This window comes from Salvelinus alpinus, chromosome 29 (genome assembly GCF_045679555.1).
Source record: "Salvelinus alpinus chromosome 29, SLU_Salpinus.1, whole genome shotgun sequence".
NCBI classification, from domain to species: domain Eukaryota; kingdom Metazoa; phylum Chordata; class Actinopteri; order Salmoniformes; family Salmonidae; genus Salvelinus; species Salvelinus alpinus.
This window is the reverse complement of record NC_092114.1, coordinates 11,866,374-11,892,100: the sequence shown is the minus strand read 5'-3', so window position 1 is coordinate 11,892,100 and position 25,727 is coordinate 11,866,374. Positions and strand designations below refer to the sequence as shown.

General features: G+C 44.8%; 1 protein-coding gene across 1 annotated transcript in view; it reads right to left on the bottom strand.

Moving 5' to 3' along the window:
- Positions 1-19,187, bottom strand: part of LOC139558942 (stromal membrane-associated protein 2-like) — a 43,899-nt gene extending 24,712 nt beyond the window's left edge. The window contains exon 1 of the mRNA XM_071374457.1: positions 18,655-19,187. Coding sequence (XP_071230558.1) covers positions 18,655-18,760 — 106 coding nt within the window. The 5' untranslated portion in view covers positions 18,761-19,187. The remainder of the gene's footprint in view (positions 1-18,654) is intronic.
- Between the last annotated feature and the right edge of the window lie 6,540 nt (positions 19,188-25,727).

Below are 25,727 nucleotides of genomic sequence, written 5' to 3'. Positions count from 1 at the left end.
TTCTCTCTCTCTCCCTCCTTCCACCCCTTCTCTCTCTCCCTCCTCCACCCCTTCTCTCTCTCCCTCCTTCCACCCCTTCTCTCTCTCCATCATTCCCCCCCTCTACCCCTTTTCTCTCTCTCTCTCTCTCTCTCTCTCTCTCTCCCTCCTCCTCCTCTCTCTCTCCCTCCTCCTCCCCTCTCTCTCTCTCTCTCTCTCTCCCTCCTCTCTCTCTCTCTCCCTCCTCTCTCTCTCCCTCCACTCTCTCTCTCTCTCTCTCTCTCTCTCTCTCTCCCTCCTCTCTCTCTCTGGTTGACTGAAGGGCTCTTGGAACACTCTCCCACTCTATCCCTCCCTTTATTTCTCAGTCTCACCCTCTTTACTTGTCTCCCTCCACACCACTGTCTCGCTCCGTTTCTTCCTCCCTCTCTTTCCCTCTTTCAGTTGCTGATGTGAGAACTCTTCATGTAATGTGACCATATGGCCACTAGATGGTAGCGATGCATACAGGCTCTCACTTGCACTCCCTTCTCCCTCTCCCTCCCCCTCTCTGTTTCTCTCTCTCCCTCCCCCTCTCTGTTTCTCTCTCTCTCCATCCCCTCTCTCTGTTTCTTTCTCTCTATCCTTCCCCCCTCTCTCTCTCTCTCTGTTTTTCTCTCTCTCCCTCTTCCCTCTTTCTGTATCTCTCTCCTTATCCCCTCTCTCTGTTTCTCTCTCTCTCTCCCTCTCTCTCTCTTTTTTCTCTCTCTCTGTCTCTCTCTCTCTCCCTCCCCCTCTTCCTCTGTGTCTCTCTCCCCTCTCTCTGTATCTCCCCCCCCCCCCATCTGTCTGAGGAGAGAAATACATACAGACAGGTGTCTAACAATGACTAAGGCCAAGACAGGAAGGTCACAGAAGAAAGGGGGTTCAAGGCAGGAAGTTCACAGAAAACAGGAAGGTTAAAGAAAATGGGAAATTCAAGACAGGAAGGTCACATATTTTTATTTAATTAGGCAAGTCAGTTAAGAACAAATTCTTATTTACAAAGACGGCCTAACCCGGCCAAATCCGGACGACGCTTCGCCAATTGTGCACCGCCCTATGGGACTCCCAATCCCGGCCGGTTGTGACACAACCTAGAATCGAACCAGGGTCTGTAGTGACACCTCTAGCCCTGAAATGCAGTGCCTTAGACCGCTGTGCCACTCAGGAGCCTGAGAGACAGGAAGGTCAAGACAGGAAGGATGGTGGTAGGTTTCAACAAGGTACTGAGTAAAGGGTCTGAATATGTAAATAAGGTATTTCTGTTTTTAATTTGTAATATATTTGCAAAATTGTATTAAACTGTTGTCGCTCTGTCATTATGGGGTATTGTGTGTAGATTGATGAGGGCCAAGTATCTCTACTTGCACATTCATCTTCTGCAAATCTATCACTCCAGTGTTTAATTGCTAAATTGTAATTATTTTGCCACTATGGCCTATTTATTGCCTTTACGTTATCCTACCTCATTTGCACACACTGTATATATACTTTTTCTGTTGTGTTATTGACTGTATGTTTTGTTTATTCCATGTGTAACTCTGTGTTGAATGTGTCGCACTGCTTTGCTTTATCTTGGCCAGGTCGCAGTTGTAAATGAGAACTTGTTCTCAACTAGTTAAATAAGGTTGAAATAAAAATTAAAACATTTAAAAAATCTGTATCTGTATCTAAATATCATCACATGCAAACTCTAGGGCTGCTGCGGTGACCATATTACCGCCACAACGGCGGTCACGAGTCATGGAGGCAGTCAAATTCCACGTGACTCTGATGCTGCTGATGGTCTTAGTAACCTACCAAACGTGCTAACTGCCTGGTACTCAGCATTCTATTGTCCCTCTAATCACTCTGACATCAATGCAAATGTAATGGTAAATCTAATCAAACACTTCATGAGAGCCCATGAGCTCATGTTGCGCAACATTTCTATAGGCTATGCAATTGCGTGAGAAAACAGAGTGATGGCCTCTACTAAAAAGAGGAGGTTCCCATCAGCTTTCAATAGTCTAGGTCTACTATATTTATTTCTCAACTTTCCTAATATTAAGAGTATAGCCTACCTGGATGGCATGAAAATGAACCAAGGGGAAAAGCGTCCTCCATTTACTATTTAAGCGCATAGATGACATGTATTTTTTCCCCGCTGCCCCTGTATCGATACAGGTGCATGATAATGGTCCATTCTAAATCAAAACAAATTTCACACGTATTATTTAGTATATGTAAAGACAAGATTAAATCAACGATAGTCTGCTGGGTGACAATATTAGCCTATCACTTGTGAATTATATAATATCACTTGTGAATGATGCCCAGTATAAGAAACAATGCCTTTTTTTCGCAACTTTTTCAAATCAGTCGCACACCTCATGTAGCCTAGCCCATAAGCCTATATGTTTTAATAAGGTTTGTATCACAACTAAAGTGGCCAAAAACGTCTTAAAAGGAAGCACATTAATCCACTTTATAAGGGGTATAGAGCCTAACTGGCATACATAAGCAGCACGTGAATTTCAAGTTTGGGGAAGATCATTTTCCCCATAAAAAATGCACATTTAAAATAAAAGCATTACATGCATAATTGCATTTGCGGTCACTTTTGATAATGGTGTTTTCAGCTAATGGAACATTCACGCTTATAGCCTACTACCATGTGTACATTGCTGCGCTTATAATGTGAAGAAATAGCCTAATAGTTTATCAACATTTTAAACGAATGTTCTGATCTGTTGCGTCAGACACATTGCATACAAAAGGTGTTTTGGTGCTAGTGGCTGTATTAAGTTAATTAGGCATCTATCAAATCCCACAACTGTCCCAGACTATGTTTGGAATATTTATTTCTCCCACAGAATAGGTCAACTTTTGTACTATGGGGGATAGTAGATTGACATAAGCTAGTGCTTTTGCTGTTCGTTAGGCCTACTCATCTTGTTGGCTGATAAAAAGCACATGTGGACTTTCTTCCAATATCTTCAATCTTCAATGCACGTCGGAATTGGATAAGGACGTACGCTGTTGCGTCCCCGATGTGTCCGTCTTCACTTGTAGCCTGTGAAAAATACCTGATCACGCTGATGGAGACCCATGTGAGTGAGAGGTGCTTCGGAGCGCTCAGCACTCAGGGAGAAGGGCACAATGGCCACTGCCTAGGGTGCATTACAGCCACATAAAGGGGGATGACGCCATGAAATTCGAGGCATTATCAAGTGCTTGTCAAATTGTGAATGAGAGACTGTTGTAGTGTGTGTGCAGCCTGCACAAAAAAAACAAAGCAGAGCTCATGCCTTTCGAGCATTTTTTTCCAAATCATCATTAATCATGCAGCCTTACAATGTATTAAAAATCTAAACATATAGACCAACCTTTGTTGAAGAATTAAAGTTAAGTTAATAACTCTAAATTTGTAACGGCTGTCAATGTCGTTCTCCTCCTCAGACGAGGAGGAGCATGGATCGGACCAAGATGCGGAGTAGGAGGTATTCATGATTTTAATGGCAAACCAACAAACACTACAAATAAACAAAACAACAAACGTGACTAACCTGCAACAGTCCTGTGTGGCCCAAACGCTAACACAGGAAACAAACACCCACAAAACACCAGTGAAACCCTGGCTACCTTAGTATGACTCTCAATCAGAGACAAACGATACACACCTGTCTCTAATTGAGAATCATACCAGGCCGAACACAAAACCCAACATAGAAATACAAAACATAGACTGCCCACCCAACACTCACGCCCTGACCAATAAAGACATACAAAACAAGAGAAAACAGGTCAGGAACGTGACATAACCCCCCCCTTAAGGTGAGAACTCCGGGCGCACCAGCACAAAGTCTAGGGGAGGGTCTGGGTGGGCATCTGACCACGGTGGTGGCTCAGGCTCTGGGCGAGGTCCCCACCCCACCATAGTCACTCCCCGCTTCCGTATCCCCCTCCCAATGACCACCCTCCAACTCAACCCACCTAAATGAAGGGGCAGCATCGGGATAAGGGCCAGCACCGGGATAAGGGGCAGCAGCTCCGGGATAAGATAAGGGGCAGCAGCTCCGGGATAAGGGGCAGCAGCTCCGGGATAAGGGGCAGCAGCTCCGGGATAAGGGGCAGCAGCTCCGGGATAAGGGGCAGCAGCTCCGGACTGAGTGGCAGCTCATGACTGTAGGGCAGCTCATGACTGTAGGGCAGCTCATGACTGTAGGGCAGCTCATGACTGTAGGGCAGCTCATGACTGGAGGGCAGCTCATGACTGGAGGGCAGCTCATGACTGGAGGGCAGCTCATGACTGGAGGGCAGCTCATGACTGTCTGGCGTCTCTGGCAGCTCCTGACTGGCTGGCGTCTCTGGCAGCTCCTGACTGTCTGGCGTCTCTGGCAGCTCCTGACTGGCTGGCGTCTCTGGCAGCTCCTGACTGGCTGGCGTCTCTGGCAGCTCCTGACTGGCTGGCGTCTCTGGCAGCTCCTGACTGGCTGGCGTCTCTGGCAGCTCCTGACTGGCTGGCGTCTCTGGCGGCTCCTGACTGGCTGGCGTCTCTGGCGGCTCCTGACTGGCTGGCGGCTCTGGCGGCTCCTGACTGACGGACGGCTCTAGCGGCTCCTGACTGACGGACGGCTCTAACGGCTCGGGACAGACGGGCGGCTCTAACGGCTCGTGGCAGACGGATGGCTCAGACGGCGCTTGGCAGACGGATGGCTCAGACGGCGCTGGGCAGACGGATGGCTCAGACGGCGTTGGGCAGACGGATGGCTCAGACGGCGTTGGGCAGACGGATGGCTCAGACGGCGTTGGGCAGACGGATGGCTCAGACGGCGTTGGGCAGACGGATGGCTCAGACGGCGTTGGGCAGACGGATGGCTCAGACGGCGTTGGGCAGACGGATGGCTCAGACGGCGTTGGGCAGACGGATGGCTCAGACGGCGTTGGGCAGACGGATGGCTCAGACGGCGTTGGGCAGACGGATGGCTCAGACGGCGTTGGGCAGACGGATGGCTCAGACGGCGTTGGGCAGACGGATGGCTCAGACGGCGCTGGGCAGACGGATGGCTCAGACGGCGTTGGGCAGCCGGGCAGTTCAGGCACCGCTGGGCAGACGGGCAGTTCAGGCACCGCTGGGCAGACGGGCAGTTCAGGCACCGCTGGGCAGACGGGCAGTTCAGGCACCGCTGGGCAGACGGCAGACTCTGGCCGGCTGAGACACACAATAGGCCTGATGCGTGGTGCCGGAACTGGAGGTACCGAGCTGAGGGCACGCACCTCAGGGCGAGTGCGGGGAGGAGGAACAGGGCTCTGGAGATGCACTGGAAGCCTGGTGCGTGGTGTAGGCACTGGTGGTACTGGGCTGGGGCGGGAAGGTGGCGCCGGATATGCCGGACCGTGAAGGAGGACACGCGCTCTTGAGCACAGCTCCTGACTGGCTGGCGTCTCTGGCGGCTCCTGACTGGCTGGCGTCTCTGGCGGCTCCTGACTGGCTGGCGGCTCTGGCGGCTCCTGACTGACGGACGGCTCTAGCGGCTCCTGACTGACGGACGGCTCTAACGGCTCGGGACAGACGGGCGGCTCTAACGGCTCGTGGCAGACGGATGGCTCAGACGGCGCTTGGCAGACGGATGGCTCAGACGGCGCTGGGCAGACGGATGGCTCAGACGGCGTTGGGCAGACGGATGGCTCAGACGGCGTTGGGCAGACGGATGGCTCAGACGGCGTTGGGCAGACGGATGGCTCAGACGGCGTTGGGCAGACGGATGGCTCAGACGGCGTTGGGCAGACGGATGGCTCAGACGGCGTTGGGCAGACGGATGGCTCAGACGGCGTTGGGCAGACGGATGGCTCAGACGGCGTTGGGCAGACGGATGGCTCAGACGGCGTTGGGCAGACGGATGGCTCAGACGGCGTTGGGCAGACGGATGGCTCAGACGGCGTTGGGCAGACGGATGGCTCAGACGGCGCTGGGCAGACAGATGGCTCAGACGGCGTTGGGCAGCCGGGCAGTTCAGGCACCGCTGGGCAGACGGGCAGTTCAGGCACCGCTGGGCAGACGGGCAGTTCAGGCACCGCTGGGCAGACGGGCAGTTCAGGCACCGCTGGGCAGACGGCAGACTCTGGCCGGCTGAGACACACAATAGGCCTGATGCGTGGTGCCGGAACTGGAGGTACCGAGCTGAGGGCACGCACCTCAGGGCGAGTGCGGGGAGGAGGAACAGGGCTCTGGAGATGCACTGGAAGCCTGGTGCGTGGTGTAGGCACTGGTGGTACTGGGCTGGGGCGGGAAGGTGGCGCCGGATATGCCGGACCGTGAAGGAGGACACGCGCTCTTGAGCACCGAGCCTCTCCAACCTTACCAGGTTGAATGGTCCCCGTAGCCCTGCCAGTGCGGCGAGGTGGAATAGCCCGCACTGGGCTATGCAGGCGAACCGGGGACACCACCTGTAAGGCTGGTGCCATGTACGCCGGCCCGAGGAGACGTACTGGAGGCCAGATACGTTGGGCCGGCTTCATGACATCCGGCTCGATGCCCAACCTAGCCCTCCCAGTGCGGCAAGGTGGAATAGCCCGCACTGGGCTAAGCACGCGTACTGGGGACACCGTGCGCTTTACCGCATAACACGGTGTCTGACCAGTACGACGCCCTCTCACTCCACGGTAAGCCCGGGGAGTTGGCTCAGGTATCCAACCCGGCTTCGCCACACTCCCCTTTATCCCCCCCCCAAGAAATTTTTGGGTGAGCCTCTCGGGTTTCCAGCCACTCTGCCTTGCAAGCGCCTCATAATGCCGCCTCTCCGCTTTCGCTGCCTCCAGCTCCGCTTTGGGGCGGCGACACTCCACTGGCTGTGCCCAGGGTCCTTTACCGTCTAGGATCTCCTCCCAAGTCCATTCCTCTTCTCTCCATTGCTTTGGTTCTTGCCGTCCTTCTCCAATCCGCTTGGTCCTGGTTTGGTGGGTGTTTCTGTAACGGCTGTCAATGTCGTTCTCCTCCTCAGACGAGGAGGAGCATGGATCGGACCAAGATGCGGAGTAGGAGGTATTCATGATTTTAATGGCAAACCAACAAACACTACAAATAAACAAAACAACAAACGTGACTAACCTGCAACAGTCCTGTGTGGCCCAAACGCTAACACAGGAAACAAACACCCACAAAACACCAGTGAAACCCTGGCTACCTTAGTATGACTCTCAATCAGAGACAAACGATACACACCTGTCTCTAATTGAGAATCATACCAGGCCGAACACAAAACCCAACATAGAAATACAAAACATAGACTGCCCACCCAACACTCACGCCCTGACCAATAAAGACATACAAAACAAGAGAAAACAGGTCAGGAACGTGACAAAATTAGCATATAGGAGTACCTATTTCTTTGTTAACCACTCAACACGGAATGGCCGCATGTGCGCACTCCCTCAAATCATTTGAAGAAAATATATTTCATTCAGCTTTATTCAAATGTATTGTTTATGCTATAAAATAACATAAAATAATGCCACGGAATTATAAGCTAAGCTTGTCTGCTAAATGAACTCGTGTAGCCTACAGCCATATGGCATAGCCAGATCAGGACCTAACATAAGAACAACTCAGAGTACGTTATTCTGTTCTTCTGTAATAGACTACATTTCCTTCACATCATGTTTCTTTAGACCTGTCCAAAATGAATAATGGATTCATTTGAAAGGTGTAGGCTACATTACATGGATCCAAAGGTCTGCATCAGTGTGGAAGCCAGGAGATGCTAAATATGTTGATGTTAATTAAAGGTCAATTACAGTGAGACCTATAGTTATTTGCTTGACAATCACTGGCTGACGAAAATGTTATGACCGCCCGCAGCCCTAGCTAACTCTTTACATTATACCATATCTAAATAGCATCACATGCTAACTCTTTACATTATACCATATCTAAATAGCATCACATGCTAACTCATTACATTATACCATATCTAAATAGCATCACATGCTAACTCTTTACATTATACCATATCTAAATAGCATCACATGCTAACTCTTTAAATTATACCATATCTAAATAGCATCACATGCTAAATCATTACATTATACCATATCTAAATAGCATCACATCCTAACTCTTTACATTATACCATATCTAAATAGCATCACATGCTAACTCTTTACATTATACCATATCTAAATAGCATCACATGCTAACTCTTTACATTATACCATATCTAAATAGCATCACATGCTAACTCTTTACATTATACCATATCTAAATAGCATCACATGCTAACTCATTACATTATACCATATCTAAATAGCATCACATGCTAACTCATTACATTATACCATATCTAAATAGCATCACATGCTAACTCTTTACATTATCCCATATCTAAATAGCATCACATGCTAACTCTTTACATTATACCATATCTAAATAGCATCACATGCTAACTCTTTACATTATACCATATCTAAATAGCATCACATGCTAACTCATTACATTATACCATATCTAAATAGCATCACATGCTAACTCTTTACATTATACCATATCTAAATAGAATCACATGCTAACTCATTACATTATACCATATCTAAATAGCATCACATGCTAACTCATTACATTATACCATATCTAAATAGAATCACATGCTAACTCATTACATTATACCATATCTAAATAGCATCACATGCTAACTCTTTACATTATACCATATCTAAATAGCATCACATGCTAACTCTTTACATTATACCATATCTAAATAGCATCACATGCTAACTCTTTACATTATCCCATATCTAAATAGCATCACATGCTAACTCTTTACATTATACCATATCTAAATAGCATCACATGCTAACTCTTTACATTATACCATATCTAAATAGCATCACATGCTAACTCTTTACATTATACCATATCTAAATAGCATCACATGCTAACTCTTTACATTATACCTTATGTGACCGACAGCCTCGATTTGGTCTCATGTATAAAAATTGAAATTGTGTTTTATTTACATTAGATAAAAGTAGAGACTCAGAGCTACAAAATGGTATATCATACACTGCATTAGAGGAACAATGGGAAAGTAATTCTGCTTTGAAAGTTGATCAACTTGTAAACTCACTTTTGAGAAAATGGTCCTTGAATGTTCTGGGAAACCTACTGGAGAGGTCTTCTTTGTCTACACCCATTCAGCATCGTTCATACCCTCTTAAGCCTTGGCCCCACCCATCTCTTTAAGGATTCACATGCGAGGCCATGTACCAAACAACCAAAGATTTCAAGACAAAAAAGGCTAGTTTTTATTAGGTCTATCGACAGTTGTCGCAGTGACATCATGAACATTCTATTGTTGTCCGACATCAAGGATTCACAGATGAGGCCATGTGCTAGACAGAGTGAGTAAGGTAGTGGATTCACATATGAGGCCATGTGCTAAACAGAGTGAGTAAGGTAGTGGATTCACATGTGAGGCCATGTGCTAAACAGAGTGAGTAAGGTAGTGGATGCACATGTGAGGCCATGTGCTAAACAGAGTGAGTAAGGTAGTGGATTCACATGTGAGGCCATGTGCTAGACAGAGTGAGTAAAGCAGTGGATTCACATGTGAGGCCATGTACTAAACAGAGTGAGTAAAGTAGTGGACTAAACAGAGTGAGTAAGGTAGAGGATTCACATATGAGGCCATGTGCTAGACAGAGTGAGTAAGGTAGTGGATTCACGTGTGAGGCCATGTACTAAATATAGTGAGTAAAGTAGTGGACTAAACAGAGTGAGTAAGGTAGTGGATTCACATGTGAGGCCATGTGCTAAACAGAGTGAGTAAAGTAGTGGATTCACATATTAGGCCATGTGCTAGACAGAGTGAGTAAAGTAGTGGATTCACATGTGAGGCCATGTGCTAAACAGAGTGAGTAAAGTAGTGGATTCACATATGAGGCCATGTGCTAGACAGAGTGAGTAAAGTAGTGGATTCACATATGAGGCCATGTGCTAGACAGAGTGAGTAAAGTAGTGGATTCACATATGAGGCCATGTGCTAGACAGAGTGAGTAAAGTAGTGGATTCACATGTGAGGCCATGTGCTAAACAGAGTGAGTAAGGTAAATTTCTCTACCATAGTCGTCTCCAACGTTGTTTTAGAGAATGTGTCAGTACGTCCAACAGGCCTCACAACCGCAGATCACGTGTAACCAGGCCAGCCCAGGACCTCCACGTCTGGCTTCTTCACCTGCAGGACCGTCTGAGACCAGCGGCCCAGACAGCTGATGAAACTGAGGAGTATTTCTGTCTGTAATAAAGCCTTTTTTGTGGGGAAAAACGTGTTCTGATTAGGTTGGCCTGGCTCCCCAGTGGGTGGCTGTGCACCTGCCCAGTCATGTGAAATACAAAGATATGGGACTAACGAATTTATGTCAATTGACTGATTTCGTTATATGAACTGTAACTCAGTAAAATCGTTCACATTGTTGTATGTTGCATTTATATGTTTTGTTCAGTATAGGTTCAATGTTAGCTAGCTAGCTAACATTACACTATAACTAGCAATGTAAATGGCTTTCTGAGATACAAATAATATTACCACACAGATCATTTCACGTAACGTTATCTAGTGAATCAGCGAGCTAACAAACGTTAGCTAGCTAACAGTAAACTTTAACTCGCAATGAAAATAACTTCCGGACAAAATTTGAAACGTATAATATCTGATAATGTAGCTAGACTCTTACCCGTTTACATGGATGAAAGCTTCACGGCAGACTGGAATCACTTCAAATAAGTACGCCCGGCTGTGTCTTTTCCGTTTGGTTTGTAGCTAGCTACAGCTTGTTTGGTCCGTTGTGTCAAGACACTCAGGTTCACACTGACCGTGTGCAGAAAGTAGTCCATCACAACTTCTTCCCACTGATCTTTGTCGATAGCGCCTGCTATATTCAGGCCATGTTGTTGAGAGTAATGTGTGTGTGTGTGTGTGTGTGTGTGTGTGTGTGTGTGTGTGTGTGTGTGTGTGTGTGTGTGTGTGTGTGTGTGTGTGTGTGTGTGTGTGTGTGTGTGTGCGCCGTTCTCTTATTTTCTCCCCTAGCCCTTAATCCTACACACGGGATAGCTAATTAAACTAGGCTGTGACACCATTAGAGTCACACAACAAAGATATCCTACACACAGCAGGAAATGTGATCAGGATCACTAATAATCTGTAGAAGACAGAAGCAAAATGTCACTGTCTATATTTGTTCTATGCTCCGTATCTCAGCTCAACACACACAAACCGTACACACGTTTGTATAGTACAGGGACACACACACACACACACACACAGTTTCAAACGCTTCAGGGCTTGTTCCCATTTCCGAGAGGGCTATGAGACTCATGGTACATTAAACACACACTTTAGGCCCAGTGGAGATGTTGCCATGGCTGTCATAAAGCCCCCGAGCTGAGAGAGTGAACGATGTAGCAATCATTGCTTTGCTTCCTCTATCTGTTTGTTAATAGTGTTGTCTTCTCATTGCTTTGCTTCCTCTATCTGTTGTTAATAGTGTTGTCTTCTCATTGCTTTGCTTCCTCTATCTGTTTGTTAATAGGGTTGTCTTCTCATTGCTTTGCTTCCTCTATCTGTTTGTTAATAGTGATGTCTTCTCATTGCTTTGCTTCCTCTATCTGTTTGTTAATAGTGCTGTCTTCTCATTGCTTTGCTTCCTCTATCTGTTTGTTAATAGGGTTGTCTTCTCATTGCTTTGCTTCCTCTATCTGTTTGTTAATAGTGTTGTCTTCTCATTGCTTTGCTTCCTCTATCTGTTTGTTAATAGTGCTGTCTCCGCATTGCTTTGCTTCCTCTATCTGTTTGTTAATAGTGATGTCTCCTCATTGCTTTGCTTCCTCTATCTGTTTGTTAATAGTGTTGTCTTCTCATTGCTTTGCTTCCTCTATCTGTTTGTTAATAGTGTTGTCTTCTCATTGAATGTAACAATAACGTAACAGTAGAAGTTTGATATGATAACTAGTGAGTGTCTTCAGAAAGTATCCCCTTAACTGATTCCCCATTCTGTTGATGTTACATCCTGATTTTACAACCCAAGACGGAACGTCGACGTTACAGAGACAACAGAGGGGGGATCCTGGCGAGAGGAAGGCGAAGGGAGAACCGGTCACCTTTTCCCTCCATTCGATTGGCCAATGTACAACCACTTGATAATAAAATGGATGACCTCCGATTGCCGATTTGCTCCCAACGGGACTCTCGTAACTGCATTAAAACTCTGCTTTTCTAAAACATGACTTTCGGACAAGATTCCCCCATGGCTATCCAACTCGATGGACTCTCATTCACTGAGCGGACAGGACAGTGGACTCATGGAAATTGAGAGGGGGTTTGCCTCTATATCAACAGCAAATGATGTGTTGACTTCGAGAGAAGTGTAAGTCTCGACCCATTATTCACCCATCTTGGACCCTTCTACCTCCAAAATAAGTTTTTTGTCACGCCCTGACCTTCGAGAGCCTTTTTATTTCTCTATTTGGTTAGGTCGGGGTGTGATTTGGGTGGGCATTCTAGTTTTTCTATTTCTTTGTTGGCCGGGTATGGTTCCCAATCAGAGGCAGCTGTCTATCGTTGTCTCTGACTGGGGATCATACTTAGACAGCCTTTTTTCCACCTTAGTTTGTGGGATCTTGTTTTTGTGTCGTGGCTGTGAGCACTCCAGTCATTACGTCTCGTTTGCTGTTTATTGTTTTTGTTGGTGATTTTCATTTTAATAAACATATGGAACGCTATGCACGCTGCGCCTTGGTCCGCTCATTTCAACGAACGTGACATTTTTGGCTGTTATTTTGACTGTTGTATACATTCCACAAGAAAAATAACAAGCTGGCACTTAACGAACTTAGCACCACCAATTTGCCTTGATGACAGCTTTACACACGCTTCGCATTCTCTCAACCAGCTTTACCTGGAATGCTTTTCCAACAGTCTTGAAGGAGGTCCCACATATGCTGAGCACTTGTTGGCTGCTTTTCCTTCACTCTGCGGTCCAAGTCATCCCAAACCATCTCAATTGCGTTGAGGTCGGGTTATTGTGGATGCCAGGTCATCTGATGCAGCACTCCACCACTCTCCTTCTTGGTCAAATAGCCCTTACACAGCCTGGAGGTTTGTTTGGGGTCATTGTCCTATTGAATTACAAATTATAGTCCCACTAAGCGCAAAACAGATGGGATGGCATATTGCTGCAAAATGCTGTGTCAGCCACACTGGTTAAAAATGTGACTTGAATTCTAAATAAATCACAGACAGTGTCACCAGCAAAGCACCCCCACACCATCACACCACCTCCTCCATGCGTCACGGTGGGAACCACACATGTGGAGATCATCCATTTAACTACTCTGTGTCTCACAAAGACACAGAGGTTGGAACCAAAAATCGCAAATATTGACTCATCAGACCAGAGCACAGATTTCCTCCGGTCTAATGTCCATTGCTCGTGTTTCTTGATCCAATCAAGTCTCTTCTTATTATTGGTGTCCTTTAGTAGTGGTTTCTTTGCAGCAATTCGACCATGAAGGCCTGATTCACACAGTCTCCTCTGAACAGTTGAGATGTTGAGATATGTCTGTTACTTGAACTGTTGAAAGCAGTATTTGTGCTGCAATTTGTGAGGCTGGTAACGCTAATGAACTTATCCTCTGCAGCAGAGGTAACTCTGGGTCTTCCTTTCCTGTGGCGGTCCTCAGTTTCATCATAGGGCTTGATGGTTTTTTTTGACTGCACTTGAAGAAACTTTAAAAGTTCTTGAAATTTTCCAGATTGACTGACCTTCATGTCTTAAAGTAATGATGGACGTTTCTCTTTGCTTATTTGAGCTGTTCTTGCCATAATATGGACTTGGTTTTTTACCAAATAGGGCTATCTTCTGTTTACCACCCCTACCTTGTCACAACACAACTGATTGGCTCACACGCATTATGGAAAGAAATTCCACAAATTAACTTTTAACAAGGCACACTTGTTAATTGAAATGCATTCCAGGTGACTACCTCATGAAGCTGGTTGAGAGAATACCAAGAGTGTGCAAAGCTGTCATCAAGGCAAAGGGTCGATACTTTGAAGAATCTCAAATATAAAATATATTTTGATTTGTTTAACACTTTTTTGGTTACTACATGATTCCATATGTGTTATTTCATAGTGTTGATGTCTTCACTATTATTCTACAATGTAGAAAATAGTAAAAATAAAGAAAAACCCTGGAATGAGTAGGTGTGTCCAAACGTTTTGATTGGTACTGTACATCGGCGACGTTGTCACCACAGTGAAGGTTCGCTGCTTCCCAAATCAAAAGGACCGACCACTGAGGTTGGAGCTAAATTACAGGATAAGATAGGATACAGGATAGGATAGGATACAGGATAGGATACAGGATAGGGCTACCACACACAGGGCATTCAGACAACCCTGAGGCTGTGACAAGAAGTACAACAAGTCCCCCTATGCAGAGTCATCAAACGAGCAAAAGGACAGTATAGGAACAAAGTGGAATCCTATTACACAGGCTTCCGAGGCACGCTGCATGTGGCAGGGGCTACAGTCCATTACGGATTACAAAGGAAGACCCAGCTGTGATCTGCCCAATGATGCCTCTTTACCAGACCAAACTAAATTTGTTATTTTAATGCTAGCTTTGAAAATAACTACCCTGTGCTGTGTGTGAAGGCCCCCACTGACCCAGAGGACTGGGTGATTTCCCTCTCAAAGGCCGACGTGAGGAGGATCTTTAATCAGCGTAACACTAGCGAGGCCGCCGGGCCAGACGGTGTTCCAGATTGCCTATTCAGAGCAGAACAGCTGGCAGGCTGTCATTTTCAACCTCTCTTTGTCCCAGTCTGTAATCCCTGCATGTTTTAAGATGTCCACCATTATTCCTGTCCCCAAGAACTCTAAGGCTTCATGCCACAATAACTACCACCCTGTAGCTCTCACATCTGTAATCAGGAAGTGATAACTACCAACCTGTAGCTCTCACATCTGTAATCAGGAAGTGATAACTACCACCCTGTAGCACTCACATCTGTAATCAGGAAGTGATAACTACCACCCTGTAGCACTCACATCTGTAATCAGGAAGTGATAACTACCACACTGTAGCTCTCACATCTGTAATCAGGAAGTGCTTTGAGAGGCTGGTTATGGCACACGTTAACTCCATCATCCCAGACACCCTAGACCCACTTTAATTAGCATACCACCTCAACAGATCCATAGACGACGCAAATGTAACTGCTCTCCACACTGCCCTCACCCACCTAGACAAGAGGAATACCTATGTGAGAATGCTGTTCATTGACTAAAGCTCAGCGTTCAACAATACTGTCCCCCTCCAAGCTCGTCATCAAGCTAAGGACACTGGGACTGAACACCTCCCTCTGCAACTGGTCCTGGACGTCCTGACGGGACAACCCCCGTCCACACGGGGTGTGTGCTTAGTCCCCTCCGGTGACCCTTGTTCACCATGTCCTGGCACGACTCCAACACCATCATGACGTTTGCGAACGACACGACGGTGGTACAGCTTCCATCCCCAAGCTATGCGACTGCTAAATAGCTAACTAAATAGCTAACTAAATAACTAACTAAATAGCTAACAAAATAGCTAACTAAATAGCTAACAAAATAGCTAACTAAAGAGCTAACAAAATAGCTAACTAAATAGCTAACTAAATAGCTAACAAAATAGCTAACTAAAGAGCTAACAAAATAGCTAACTAAATAGCTAACAAAATAGCTAACTAAATAGCTAACTAAATAGCTAACTAAATAGCTAACAAATGGATACACTGACTATCTGATTTTACCGTTGTATTTGTTATTTTTTGCCCACACATTGTATACTGACTCTGCACACACTCACATACATTCATCATATACGCTGCTGCTACTCAGTTAATCATATATCCTGATGTCTAGTCACCTTACCCCTATACATATCTACCTCCATCACTCCACTATTCCTGCACATTGTTAATGTGGTACTGGAACTGACCCTGTATATTGTATGGTATTAACGGACCCTGTATATAGTATGGTACTAACTGACCCTGTATATAGTATGGTATTAACTGACCCTGTATATAGTATGGTACTAACGGACCCTGTATATAGTATGGTACTAACGGACCCTGTATATAGTATGGTACTAACTGACCCTGTATATAGTATGGTATTGAACTGACCCTGTATATAGTATGGTATTAACTGACCCTGTATATAGTATGGTACTAACTGACCCTGTATATAGTATGGTACTAACTGACCCTGTATATAGTATGGTATTGAACTGACCCTGTATATAGTATGGTATTGAACTGACCCTGTATATAGTATGGTACTAACTGACCCTGTATATAGTATGGTACTAACTGACCCTGTATATAGTATGGTATTGAACTGACCCTGTATATAGTATGGTATTGAACTGACCCTGTATATAGTATGGTATTAACTGACCCTGTATATAGTATGGTATTAACTGACCCTGTATATAGTATGGTACTAACTGACCCTGTATATAGTATGGTATTAACTGACCCTGTATATAGTATGGTATTAACTGACCCTGTATATAGTATGGTATTAACTGACCCTGTATATAGTATGGTATTAACTGACCCTGTATATAGTATGGTACTAACTGACCCTGTATATAGTATGGTAATGAACTGACCCTGTATATAGTATGGTATTAACTGACCCTGTATATAGTATGGTATTGAACCAACCCTGTATATAGTATGGTATTGAACTGACCCTGTATATAGTATGGTATTAACTGACCCTGTATATAGTATGGTATTAACTGACCCTGTATATAGTATGGTATTAACTGACCCTGTATATAGTATGGTATTGAACTGACCCTGTATATAGTATGGTATTAACTGACCCTGTATATAGTATGGTACTAACTGACCCTGTATATAGTATGGTACTAACTGACCCTGTATATAGTATGGTATTGAACTGACCCTGTATATAGTATGGTATTGAACTGACCCTGTATATAGTATGGTACTAACTGACCCTGTATATAGTATGGTACTAACTGACCCTGTATATAGTATGGTATTGAACTGACCCTGTATATAGTATGGTATTGAACTGACCCTGTATATAGTATGGTATTAACTGACCCTGTATATAGTATGGTATTAACTGACCCTGTATATAGTATGGTACTAACTGACCCTGTATATAGTATGGTACTAACTGACCCTGTATATAGTATGGTATTAACTGACCCTGTATATAGTATGGTATTAACTGACCCTGTATATAGTATGGTATTAACTGACCCTGTATATAGTATGGTATTAACTGACCCTGTATATAGTATGGTACTAACTGACCCTGTATATAGTATGGTATTGAACTGACCCTGTATATAGTATGGTATTAACTGACCCTGTATATAGTATGGTATTGAACCAACCCTGTATATAGTATGGTATTGAACTGACCCTGTATATAGTATGGTATTAACTGACCCTGTATATAGTATGGTATTAACTGACCCTGTATATAGTATGGTATTAACTGACCCTGTATATAGTATGGTACTAACTGATCCTGTATATAGTATGGTATTAACTGACCCTGTATATAGTATGGTATTAACTGACCCTGTATATAGTATGGTATTAACTGACCCTGTATATAGTATGGTATTGACTACTGACTACTTATTTCTTGTGATTTATATGTGGTGTATTTTTGTTTGATCAAGTTATTGTAAATACTACATTAATATAGATTACTGCATTGGTGGGTTTAGAGCTTGCAAGAACGCAAATTCACCGCACTTGCGCACGTGACATAAAAACTTTAAAACACACAGACAGACACAGTCAGACAGACAGACATACACACACTGTTCTTCCCATGCACCCGCTCTAGGGGCTCAACCTAGAACAGTTTGTACAGAAAGAGAGAGGGAGAGAGAGAGAGAGAGACAGAGACAGAGAGAGAGAGAGAGAGAGACAGAGAGAGACAGAGAGAAAGAGAGAGATACAGAGAGAGAGAGAGAGAGAGAGAGAGAGAGAGAGAGAGAGAGAGAGAGAGAGAGAGAGAGAGAGAGAGAGAGAGAGAGAGAGAGAGAGAGAGAGAGAGAGAGAGAGAGAGAGAGAGAGAGAGAGAGAGAGAGAGAGAGAGAGAGAGAGAGAGAGAGAGAGAGAGAGAGAGAGAGAGAGAGAGAGAGAGACAGAGAGAGAGAGACAGAGCGAGAGACAGAGAGAGAGACAGACGACACCATTCAAGTCAATGCAGGCGTCTTTGTATTTAGCTGTCTGTACAACGACATTCATTTAACAACCTTCAAAGTACACACATCCTATTATGCAGTCGATCGTGTTCACTGGGTAAGACCCGGAAAGGTTCTTGGAAACCGACAGAACGGAGTTTGACTCATAGGTTCCCGGTCAATCGTGTCCACCCCCGTACCCAGCGTTTTGGATTGACATATGACTGGCTGTAATCTATAGTCTCTGCCCATAACACTTAGTTATGACATATGGCTGGCTGTAACAGCCTATAGTCTCTGGCCATAACACTTAGTATAACACTTAGTTATGACATATGGCTGGCTGTAACAGCCTATAGTCAATGTTACTATTTGACTTACCTTTGGATTCACAATCCGCGCAGAATTTGTTCTCCTCGAGTGATAGTAGCGAGGTAAGGACAGCTTGATATCTGTCAATGTCTTTCACCGATTTACCGGTCAACATCCTCACTCTCTTCCTCTGTGCTGCCTCTAACACCTTTCCGACACCCGTCGCTGTCGTCCTAATATCAAGATACTAGTAGATGGAATAGCCTGATTCAGATAAACTCCGTTGGTAGAATAAAAACCAGACCCCAGGAAAATGAAATTCAGAACAAGCTATGCAGCGCCCGTCCTCGTTATCCTCTTCAAAAGAAGGAAGCGATTAGTTTTTCACGCACGTTAAGGAACAATCCCTCAAGTCGAAGCTACGAGTAGCCAGTTAGCTTGCAGCAATGCATGAGTACCGGGGCTGGCAAGACAGGATATAACCTATTTGCACTCGTATTCTTTTGTCAAAAAATGTCTGTTTGGAAGTCAAATATCCCAACAAATTAGAATATTTTCTGTCGCCCTCTTGTGTCAAATTATAGCTCGGCAAGCGATTTAACTACGCGAATTTAACACGAATCAGTGTCAACTACTCTCTCGTCTCTTTATTGTGCCAACAAGAAAAGGCAATAAGTAATTTAAGAAAACAAATACAAAAATATGGTTAAACAAATAATAATAGACCAATAAGGAAAAAATACTATGTTGACAGTGGTATGTTGAACATATTAGGCTGTAGAGAGAAACCTTTTCTACCTGTTTCAGCAAAAGTGGGTTGGTAAATACTCAGTAGGGTCTCTACTAACCAGTTCTACTAACCAGTTATGCGTAGTTCTGGGGGGGTGGGGGGGGTGTCGTACATATCCAGCAACACTTCCTGCCCCCCCCCCCCCCCCACCCCATAGCCCAAAATCAAATCAAACTTTATTTGCCACATGCTCCGAATACAACAAGTGTAGACTTTACCGTGAAATGCTGACTTACAAGCCCTTAACCAACAGTGCAGTTCAAGAAGAAGAAAATATTTACCAAGTAGACTAAAATAAAAAGTAATAATAAAAAGTAACACAATAGGAATAACAATAAGGACAGGAGGCACCAGTACCGAGTCAGTGTGCAGGGGTACAGGTTAGTTGAGGTAATCTGTACATGTACTGTAGGTGGGGGGGGGTCAAATGTAAATTGTTCGGTGGCGAGTTTTAGGAATGTAGAAGCTGTTGAGGAGCCTTTTGGTCCTAGACTTGGCGCACCGGTGCCACTTTCCGAGCGGTAGCAGAGAAAACAGTCTATGACTTGGGTGACTAGAGTCTCTGACAATTTTATGGGCTTTCCTCTGACACCGCCTATTATATAGGTCCTGGATGGCAGGAAGCTTGGCCCCAGTGATGTACTGGGCTGTTCACAGTACCTTCTGTAGCGCCTTACGGTCAGATGCCGAGCAGTTGCCATACCAGGTGGTGATGCAACCGGTCAGGATGCTCTCGATGGTGCAACTGTAGAACCTTTTGAGGATCTGGGGACCCATGCCAAATCTTTTCAGTCTCCTGAGGGGGAAAAGGTTTTGTCGTGCCCTCTTCACGACTGTCTTGGTATGTTTGGACCATGATAGTTCGTTGGTGATGTGGACACCAAGTAACTTGAAACTCTCGACCCACTCCACTACAGCCCGTCGATGTTAATGGGGGCCTGTTCAAATGCAATACACTGTAATATACTGTACATGGGATACATAGAAAACCTTTATACCTGCCCCCCCCCCCCCCCCCCAAAATGACACATGTTTGGTTAGTAGAGACCCTACTGAATATTTTCCAAACCACTTTAGCCGAGACAGGTAGCATATACCGTGTATTGCCTTGCAGTGAATTGAGTGGGTGCAGGAAGGACTCGCCAGTACCCTGTGTTAAACCTGTTGCCCAGCACAATATACCTATTTAAGTTTCACAGGCTCTATTGAGTAATTCCAATAACATATATTTGTATTTTATTAAAAGTGTATTTCTTTAAAATAAAAAATAATTTGCCTACACAATAGCTTTCAACATAACAGTACGTTAAAAAATAGTCATATTGCAACCGTGTTGTGTTGTGATTATTGTGTCGTTTGCTCTGTAACCTGTTAGTTCATATCCCTTGACACTGTGATATATAGGACTAAAAGGCAGAGACAATAAGAAGACCGTGGCAGAATAAATTCAACCACACCTTTGTTTCATTACGAAACCAGAGAGCAACATTTGTCCAGTGAAGTCTACAAAATATAGTGCATGTAATGAAGCGTTACATGAACTACAGCATGGTCAAGCAAGGTAATGTTTCTGACTACTAAAAAAACAATGATTTAGAACCACGGAGAGTTAGCGCAAAGTCACAAAGAAAACAGGAGCTGCCTCCACTATTCCAGCACCGTTTACACTTCATCAAATCACCTCTGCTTAGTCTAATACCAAAAACGATTTAGTCCAATCAACGTAAACTAAATATGATGTGGCTGGCCATGGTACTGATGTGTGTGTGTGTGTGTGTGTGTGTGTGTGTGTGTGTGTGTGTGTGTGTGTGTGTGTGTGTGTGTGTGTGTGTGTGTGTGTGTGTGTGTGTGTGTGTGTGTGTGTGTGTGTGTGTGTGTGTGTGTGTGTGTGTGTGTGTGTGTGTGTGTGTGTGTGTGTGTGTAGAAAAAATATGTTGACTCAAACTCCAATGTCATCCTCCTGCCTAAACCGTCTACGATCCTGTCATACAGTACACACTCTCAGTTTGTTGTCCTAGGCTACAGTCTGGCTAAAATACATGCTCGCTAGCCTAACTTCCTTTCATGGGCAACAATGTGCCAGGCCAGCTAGTTAACATTAGCCTTCTACAACTAGCTACATATTGAACTTCCATCCTTTCAGGGGCACAACAGTATAGGAATAATTGTTTGTATCAGAATCAACGTTATAATGATTGGCCAGTACGGCAAATTAAGTCAAACCTACTAGTCCAAACGGTGCCCACAAACTGTTAGGGCTGACATAAAGCTGTCCCAACAGCAAGGTCCCAACAGCAGAGTCCCAACAGCAGAGTCCCAACACCTTACCACTGCTACACCTGGCTATCAGTGGAGCCTTGTCTGGCAGCGAAACAGTTAATTCAGCCTCATTTACTGCCTTTTTAAAAAACAGAGCTGATATGGCTGACTTGCTTTAACAAATGTGGTTTCTACTGACAATTGAGATGTACAAACTATGGCATAAGGGAATGACGAGCGGATCAGAGGCAATCCATAATTTTGATTAAGACATTAATGAGCGAGCTAGGACGGACGTAGTCAATATAACTATTTGTTTAGCACTTTTGAAATGTACAGCGACAGAAATCAGAACATGGGCCGTTCTTACAGTGTTCTCCCTGTACACCAAGTCAGAACCGTAGGATAAATTAAAGGGGGCATAAAAGCAGACAATGAAAGCTCTTACATTATTCAATGATTACATGTCTCTAAAACAGGCTACATGTGCACCACCAAGTCAGAAGAGTAGGCAAAATTATGAGGGGAAAATTTACCACATTTTTAGGGTGAGGCACATGGGCTACTAACAGCCTACTACACAACATACACTTAGTATTACTTTCTTAGCTACAGTATACATATCTCCCTGGCATACTACATAATTTATGCAGCAGCATGCAAGACATTTTTGGACTCACCTTGTTGTGCTGTGCTCACTTGAACAGGAAGTTGGTGCGGCGGACCTTCGTGGGCAAATTTTGTCATCAAACTTTGTCATCAAAGTCTGTCATTCTCTGGATTTACGGTGCTTTCAGAGACAACTGGGAACTCTGAAAAAAAACAAGGTTGAATCATGATGACGTCATTGATCTTCAGGTCAGAGCTCTAGAAAGAGGCCCGAGTTCCCGACTTGGAATTCCGAGTGGGATGATTGTTCAGAATGTATTTTCCCAGTCGGAGCTCATTTCTTCCCAGAGTTCCAAATTGTCTTGAACTCACCGAATTCTGAGATTTCCCAGTTTCCAGTTGTTTTGAGCACAGTAGAAGTCATGCTGGATTGACTGCATGGCCAATGTTGAATGTTTATTACTTTAAGCTTGGAAAAGAGACCCTTAAACCCAGACTTGGACCACACAGCCACTCCACTGAATAGCAGGCTGGTGATGCTTTGCAATGCTTGCAGTTAGCCACTGATTCCTTCCAACCCAGTCATTGTTGAATTTGCGATTTCCAACTTGTTGTGTAATGTTTATGTCCAATGGCCGATGAGCACCGATACGTTTTATCTATAATTTCTCTTCATTATTTCTCTTCATATGAAAAGGATTGGAAAGGATTCACCAGTAGATTGTCCAATTGATTCTTGATGATGACTGTTAGCTAAGATTTTTAAAGAGTGATGTTGAGATTTTCATTCTAATCAAAGCTACTGTAGATATAACGTGATTTGACGTCTTCTTGGATGGGTGACATAGTGTCCCCATGAGTGACAGAACACTGAGCCAATCACGACGCAACTAGAGAGCATTAACCAACCCCTACGCTCCGTATTTTCTGCTGGCTGCCCCACCACCACAGAAAGCACTGAGCTAGGCTGAAACACCTGAAACATTGTGGTCAGTCATGAGAAGTGACATTATACGGTTGCCTAGGACTACATGTACTAGTGTCACGAACCGGCTCGAAGCCCGTAACAAAAAGGGAGACAACGTGGAGATAAGGAATAACAAAATATATTTATTAACTAAGGTAACCTATATACAAATAAACAATAGTGTGTCTGCATGGAGAGAGTCTCCCAATGAATGTGGAAGAGGTCCATTTATCCTGGGACACACCCGGGCCCAGGTGTTTCCCATGTCGCTGACGACCCTCCCGGCTCCGCCCACCGGCATCCTAATAAGGAAACAAGAGCAAAAAGAGAGAATAGGGCAGACAGAGTGGGAGGGTCGTCACACTAGTGACAGCATCCCTGTGTGCGTTCTACTAACGTTAGGAGAGAAACACAAACTAACACCCTGGAAGAGAGCTAGCTTCAGCCATAGACTTAGATAGACAGCGTATCATTGTCTATCTGTCCCATTATGGCGTCTGTGAGAGCATAGGCAGAGCCGGTGAGGCGATCTCCATTTTGAGGTTGTCAATTTTCTTCTTCTACTACTTCTGAGTTGGTAAACAAACAGAAAGGGTGCACACTGCCCCCTAGAGGGTGTTGTCTGAACAGGTATCAAGCCAAGGTTGATGATTTACTGCCACCTGCAGTTATGGAATGTTTTATAATGAATAATTCATTGGCTGATCCCTCCTGATGCCTTGGATGGAATTATGTGATCCTTCCTTTAATTTTTATATATATTTTTTTTTTACTCCCTTTTTCTCCCAAATTTTGTGATATCCAATTGCGATCCAATTACAATCTTGTCTCATCGCTGCAACTCCCCAACGGGATCGGCTGAGGCGAAGGTTGAGTCATGTGTCCTCCAAAACATGACCCGCCAAACCACACTTCTTAACACCCACCCGCTTAACCCAGAATCCAGCTGCACCAATGTGTAGGAGGAAACACTGTTCAACTGACGACCGAGTTCAGCCTGCAGGCGCCCGGCCCGCCACAAGGGGTCACTAGAGTGCGATGGTCCAAGTAAAGCCCCCCCCCCAGACCAAACCCTCCCCTAACCCAGACGACGCTGGGCCAATTGTGCGCCGCCCTATGGGACTCCCGGTCACAGCTGGTTGTGACACAAGCCTGGGATCGAACCCGGGTCTTAGACCGCTGCGCCACTAGGGATGCTCCTATGTGATCCTTCCTTAACCCATAGGAAGTCCCACCCAGTTGGTGAAAGTCCTCAATGGGGCTCCCCATGCTAAAACTGGCTTTTGGGCACTGGAGTCCTCTATCTATCTCTATGGGTCACCTGACACGGCCGCTGTCGTGTGCCTCTGAATGTCAGATCGCAGGGTTTGCTTTCACAGCTGTCCGTGCTGCTGAATCTGCATTTCAGGCCGTAGGCTAGGCCAGTGTTTCAAACCTGTCCTTGGGGACCCCCAGATGTCTCACAATGTTGTTGTAGCCCTGAACTACATCTATAGCTCACCTGATTCTCCTAGTCAAGGGCTTGATGATTAGTTGAATCAGGTGTGTGTTAGCTGTGGAATAGTTAAACTACGTGGAATGGAGTCCCTCGAGGAGAGGTTTGAAAACCCACTGGGCTAGATAAAGGAAACTTCCCCTAGAAATGGTTAGAGAGTAGCCTGCTGTTAGAAGTAAAGCCTTCCTATCATATACAACCCTTTTGCACAATTATGAGTGAGAAGAAATTAACAGGCCAAACACTATAGAGCAACTCTCTGCGCCAAAGTGTCCTTCCCATTAACACATAGCCACTGGGCACAAACGTCAGTTCCAACATTTAGTTCTAATTTAAATTTGGTTGAGTTGTCAACTAACATGACTTCAACGTGAAATCAACAACAAAATGTCACCATGTCTTTGAATTTAGGTTGAAAGATTATGTTGATTCAACGTCCTCACATCATATTGTTTTTGTTTGTTGAAATGACGTGGAAACAATGTTGATTTAACCAGTTTTTGCCCAGTGGGTAGGGTCTCTCCTAAATGCTTATATCATGGGTAAATTCATGAAACTGTAGTGGTACGAGGGGTATAAGGTAAAACAAGCTGTTATAGCAGCGATGGGAGATTCAGCACCACTGGCGTGGACAGCGACATAATCTGAATCCCAGTTTCAGCACCACAGCACAGTGGACAGCGACATAATCTGAATCCCAGTTTCAGCACCAGAGCACAGTGGACAGCAGCAGAATCTGAATCCCAGTTTCAGCACCAGAGCACAGTGGACAGCAGCAGAATCTGAATCACAACTTCAGCACCAGAGCACAGTGGACAGCGACCATCTGGACCTATTTGCTTCCTTTCATACACTATCTGTGAAAAGGACGTATCACTAATTTCATTTTTACATTTGAGTAATTGAACAGATCCACTCTTATCTAGAGCGATTTACAGTGAGAGCATTCATCTTAATATAGCTGGGTAAGACAACCACATATCAATGTCATAACCTAGTGAGTTAATATTGGACTCAATAAA